The 6,197-nt window shown below is 42.5% G+C and overlaps 1 protein-coding gene across 1 annotated transcript; it reads right to left on the reverse strand.

Annotated features, from left to right (window-relative positions):
* Positions 1-3,462: 3,462 nt before the first annotated feature.
* Positions 3,463-5,780, reverse strand: LOC116860231 (nucleosome assembly protein 1-like 1). The gene is made up of 2 exons (XM_032846197.1): positions 4,507-5,780; positions 3,463-3,557 (listed from the first exon to the last, which is right to left on the reverse strand). The coding sequence occupies exon 1, from the start codon at positions 5,208-5,210 to the stop codon at positions 4,614-4,616; it is 597 nt and encodes a 198-aa protein (XP_032702088.1). The 5' UTR covers positions 5,211-5,780; the 3' UTR covers positions 3,463-3,557; positions 4,507-4,613.
* Positions 5,781-6,197: the final 417 nt, after the last annotated feature.

Raw genomic sequence — 6,197 nt, forward strand, 5'->3', positions numbered from 1 at the left:
AAATGTGGAGGACTGTGGACTCAAGAACTACTACTATGTAGCTAGAATCTCCCACTTACAAAGGGATGACACCCCATCAGTAGAATACATTTCAATACCTATTAGAAACCAGTGATAGCCACCAAATGGCAGCAGAGAACCCACACAGTCCATTTGTCAAGAATGGGTAGGGCCCTTTCCTTGAGCTGTAAGTTTTAAGTATTTGTCATACTTACCTGTATTTTAAGGGGACCCAAATGAAAAACACAATTAGGACAGGAGTAGTGGGACAAGTGCACAACAAGGACTCTATCTGTTTCATCTGACCTAGTCATGTGGTTACCTTAAAGCAGCATAAAACACCAGAGAGAGCCTGATAGCTCATGAGGGAAAAAAGTAAACACCAAATGTTTAACATGAACCAGGTATAACATTTATAATATGTGCAAAGTTGGGGGCAAAACTTCAAGTGGGGGCTTACATGCCGTATTTCTAATTATGTGAAATTGTTTAAGTCAACCAATAAACTATAAAAATATGCCTTGGCAAATATACTTCATAATGGCCTGAAAGGTCCCGTTTGGGTTTTGAATTCATAGACTGCTCTAACTTTTGAGCCTTCAGTGTGGGAGGAACTGCCACCAACCCTCTATGTCCAATGCCCTAGACTAGGCCCAGACATTAGTCAGTCTGCCTTCTCTTCCCACCCTGAGTTTTATCGCCCACCTTTGAGGACTCATCTGGGTGTATGTGGAGAACCAGGGCAACTCATTAACTTTTCCTCATGTATAGCCAAGACCCCTCCCCATAGCCACCTGGAAGTACATGCACCAACAGTGCAGTTAGTCTTCAAACATTAGAAAACTAAGCCCCAGTGAAAAGCATGCTGGTACTGGAAGCAGGCTTGGGTCCATTCAGATGAAGAGTTTAGGTGTCCCAGGTATCTTGAGGATGATATGGAGGGGGCTAAGGTACAGAGGGTGCATGTATTCCTTTGGCCCCTAAACTGGGCTTTTGGTGCTGTGGGAAGAACCTATCACCAAGAGAACCAAAGAGAGTCTTCAAAGCATAACGTTTAGGAGATGGGCCTCTTTTGATAGGGCCTAAGAAAAAATGCTGTATTTTATAACTGGTACAGCATGAATTAACCAATCAGACACAAACTGAGGGCCTTCGAATCACACTTGTGGATGGTTGTCTATTTGCTCTGCCCTTTCCATTTAAATAATGCTGATGAAGGGTCCTATACATTCTCTCACCATGTAGTTCTAGTCATAAGAAGTACTATGTGATAACACAATTTTATTTATTTTTAAAGACTTATTTATTTATTTTAGAGAGAAGGGGGAAGGGGTAGAGGGGGAGGGAGAGAGAGAACCCCAGGCAGAATCCCTGCCAAGTGCAGAGCCTGAGATCATGACCTGAGCCAAAATTGAGTCAGATGCTCAGCGCACAGAACAGCCCAGGCACTCCTGTAATAATACATTTTAAAATGCCAACACTGGTGAAAAGGGAAGGTTGAGGGTGCATTAATTGAGCATCTGGGAAGGGGGAGAACAGAGTGCTTGATATTTGGGGAAGGAAGGATAAATTAAACCTTTTAAGCTTGCAATTATTCAGAATTTCACAATCTGTACAGTGTCTGAAGGGGTGGAGCAGAGGATAGACACACACACACACACGCACACACACACACAGATCATTCTAATATTAGTTAGAACATGAGAGTGCTACCACAGAATATGAAAGAGAAAGGTATCGATGCCAATTACAAGAATCTAGGCAGTCTTATATAAATGTAGAAACAGGATCTTCTCCTATCCAACTTCTGGCATCCTTCTGATCCTCTACTCTGGTAAATTAAGACTTCATTTTCCTTAAACAGCTTCCAGATTTTAGGCCCGTTTTCTCCTTTCCCTCTTTAATACATTGTCATTTTTATTAGGAAATATTTCAGACCTACACAGTCTATGGTATAGAAAATACTACATCCATTTACCCACCACCTTACTCAAGAAATTGAACATTACAAATACAGTTGAAGCCCACTACATACCTATACTGGGCTAAACTGCATTTTCCAAAAATAAATTTTTCATGCCCTAATATCTGGTCCCTATAAATGTGACTTTATTTAGAAACAGGGTCTTTGCAAATATAACGAGGCTAAGAGACACAAGATGAACTCAACCTGGAATTATGGTGAGCCTAACCCCCATGACTAATGTGAACGTAAGAGAAAAGAGAGGCAGAATTGAATCACAGACTCACAGGGAAGGACATAAAATGATGGAGGCAGATATTGGAGTTATGCTGCCACAAACAGAGGAATTTCAGAAATCACCAGAATCTAGAAGGGACAGGAATATTCTCTCCTGGATCTTAGAAGGAAATGTGTCTGTGTCCTCAACCTGATTTCACCTGAAATCAGAACTCCAGAACTCCGGAACTGCCAGAATCAGACCCCAGAGTATGAAGGTATGAAGTTCTGTTTTAGGCCACCCACTTTGTGTAATATTTTATAACAGAAGTAGAAAACTAAGACAGCCTGTCCCCAATTGAATTCTTCACTATCCCTCTACACAAGACATAACCAGTGTCCTAAAAAGGCTCCTTATCATTGCATTATAGGCCTTTCTGCATGCTGTATATGCCGGCATTTCCAATGCTTACTTTTTACTACATATATATGTATCCATAATGTATATATTTATTTTGCATATTTTGAAAATTCATATACATTGTGTCATAGTGTTTGTATTCTTCTGGAATGAGATGGTTCTCTTATGCATTATTTTTCACTGCAACCAACCAAAGTTTGTCCTTCTAGGGGGTCTTTATCTGTGTCCCAGGTCTTGGAGAATTCCACTCTCATCCCCAGCTCTGACCTTACTCTCTATCCGAAACAGCTTCACATCACTGAGTTAATGCTGCTCCTACCAAAAATGAAGCTGATTTCCCCTCATTCATTGCTTGAAATGTTTCCCAAACTTTATTGAGTTTCAGAATCATCTGGGAGGACTTCTAAACTGTGACAGAATTACCAATTCAGAAGTTATGGAATGAGGCCTGAGGATTTGCATTCCTAGCAAGTTCTCAGGTGATGATGATGCTGCTGGTCCATATCAGCCCAGTAAAAACCAGCGCCATCTGATCTCCAGGTAAGCAAGGTCATCCATCATGTACTTCAAAAGAATACAGTAGGGGCAACCTCACCCTTCTTTATGTAAATTGTTTATAAGTTTTTTAATTAATTGGAGGATGAATAAAGGAACCTAAAACAGGCTAATCAAATGATTGAAAGTGATTCCTTTCAATAATAGGTGGCCAAAACAAAAATATACAAAGATAGATTTAAGTCATTGTAATATATTTAAAGAGTCTGCAGCTTATTCATTTTAAATGAACTTTTATTTTCAACTTCAAAATGCTGTCATATCTCTCAAATATATGATGACATTAGAACAAAACCAGTGGTGCTAAAATTTCGAAAGACAAATAAATATCAGAAAATCTCCATTCCTTGAAGAACAAATTCATTGTGGCTTTCTTCGTTCATGTCTTACTATGCCTCCAAACTGTAGATGAAACAAGAGACAATTAACAATTGAACTTGATTGAAATGCAACAGTTACTTTCTAAGTCTAAGAATAGCCAATCCTATTTATGCCTGAGCTAAAATGAGAAATCATGTATCTCTCTTATAACCCAGACACCTGGGTATAAGCTTGCTTTTGCATACTCTGAGGTCCTCCATTCTGTGACACAACAAAATCAACTGCTATTTGCCAAACCGAAAAGGCTTGTTTGTTGTGACACAACATTCTGGTATTTACACATTTCTTTTGATTTTGATTTCCTTTTCTTTTGAAATAAACTACACTCATTTACCCCCCAGGACCCAAGTTCCAATATCTGTAAAAGAAGAAAGTAAAAGGAAAGGACAAAATATATTGGATATAGATTGAGTTAATTATCAATCCAGTGATTAACAATAATCTTACCATGCCTATTGCTGTTTTCTTTTTACTGTCCCCTGAAATATAAACATTTACAACTGAATAAATGGTTTAAATTGCTGATAAATAAATAAATAAATAAATAAAATTCTAAATAAAATTCTGACGATTCCTGTGATAGTCACATTCTCAAAGGAATCGTCTCCTACTTAGCATAAAAGACCATATTTCTGTGGCTATATGTTGAAAGCCCAGCTGGTATTGATTTATGTTCCTTTAGCCGCTTGTTCTGGCAACCGAGTTCTAAACAAACATTGGTCTCTGCTACCAGGCTGACACATCTCCCACCTGTTGAAGACTTACAGCTACAACTGGAAGGACTTGAAGCTGTGATTGAAGTACATTTCAGAATATGCTTCATTCTACACCGATATCCAAAATTAACATCGAACTGGCTCACAGAACTAAATTTTTGACAGTTTGTTATTTACTTTACTGAGAAAAGTTAGAAGCATAATTGATGTATGTCAGGCATGGCTGGATGATCCACAAAGCGACGCACAGATACCTGGGTTCTCAGGAACTGCTCTCTCCTGGGTCCAGATACTTTTCAGGCCCTTTTTCAGGTTCTTCATTTCTGATCTCGTCTGCTTTCTTTTCCTCACCTCCAGCTTCTCAGGCCTCATCATCAGAGCTTCCACACTTACATTCACTGGCTTCACTGGTGAAGAATAATACGGACTTTGGGGCCAGAACTTCACGGAAAAAATAGCCCAATTTATAATCGGTGGCGACATCGACAACTCTGCCCTCAGGAGAATCAGGAGGATAGAAGTAGGTGAAGAAAGAGTAGCTGGGCGTCTTCTTGGTGGTGGATACAATGATTCTGCGGTCCTCACCTTTCGGCAGCTTGCTCGTCTTCATGGTGACATTTCTCCCCTCTTTCCAGTAGATCTCACATCCTGTGCTGCTGATAATTTCTGGGCCTTTGGAGAGGAAGGGATCAGAATCATCTGGGTCTGATCGCATTTGGTATGTTTTAGTCAGGATTTCATTGAAAAAGTATTCGCTGGACTTGAAGGTAAATTCTATGGTGAAGCTCATTGGTTCCTCGAACCCTGAAAATTTAATTTTTACATCTTTCAAGTGCTCTAGTACAAGTTCGTCATTTTTTCGGATCGTCCTCCCAAGGATCTTCACATTTTTAAAAGCCGTCAACCAAAAGTGAGGTATGCCGTTTGTTGGCCCTTTTCCCGCAGGCTCTCTTTCCATTTCCCCCCACGCGCCTTCCTGGACACCTACTTGCCACTGACATTCACCTTCTGTGGGCTCATAGATTGCACTGACGATCTCAGATCTCTTATCAAACAAAGGCTGGTAGAAGGCCGCATACTTTTTCTCTAGATCGTGAAAATCTCTGTAGAATTGAGCTTCCACTTGTACATATTGGGCCTGAAGATTTTTGAGAGCTTTGACCCGCTGCTTCACCGCTAAAGGCAAGTGCTGAGCACCGCCTGCCTTTGAGCTGGGTGCCCCAAGGGGGGCTGCAAGGGCCCGAGGACTTGGCGGCCACTCGCCAACCTGGACCTTGTCGGGGGCACAGGCCCCAGCTTCCGAGGACTTGGAGGCATCGCCCAGGGCCTCGTCCTCTTTTCCGTGAGCCTCTGCTGTAGGTTCCTCTGCCTTTTGGGATACAGCCTCCTCTGTTGGTTCCTGCGGCCCCCAGGGCGAGGTGCCCTCTGCCTGGTACTCGCCCACCCGGACCTCCGCTTCCTCTCTTGGGTGCTCCTGGTCCTGGGGAGCTGGTCCTTCTCCTGGCTCTTCCACCTCTGGAGGCGCTAGTCCCTCTCCAGGGTCCTCAGCCTCCCGGGAGTGGTGCCTGATTCCCACGCGGCCTGCATGGGTCTGGACCAGGACATGGTCATTATCATGGATACGGTGTAGAAGGGAATGGAGCAGAGCCCTGAAGAGGGACCAAAACCGTGCCATGGGGTTCTCAGGAGCGGCCGAGGCGACTTCTGGGACGTCTGCGGGCTCTTGGCCATTGTCTTCCTCCTGTTCAGTCTCTTCCTCTTCCTCCTCATTCTCTTCCTCGTTTTCACCCTCCTCTTCTGACTCATAGTCAGACTCCTCCTGGTTCCCAAACTCAAACTCTGGCGACTGGTACTCATAGTCTTCCTGATCTCCAAACTCGAACTCGAACTCGAACTCCTCTTCCTCCTCCTCTTCTTCCTCTTCTTCCTCCTCCTCTTCCCCCTC

Source organism: Lontra canadensis, unplaced genomic scaffold (genome assembly GCF_010015895.1).
Source record: "Lontra canadensis isolate GAN:19392208 unplaced genomic scaffold, GSC_riverotter_1.0 scaffold172, whole genome shotgun sequence".
Classification (NCBI taxonomy): Eukaryota; Metazoa; Chordata; class Mammalia; order Carnivora; family Mustelidae; genus Lontra; species Lontra canadensis.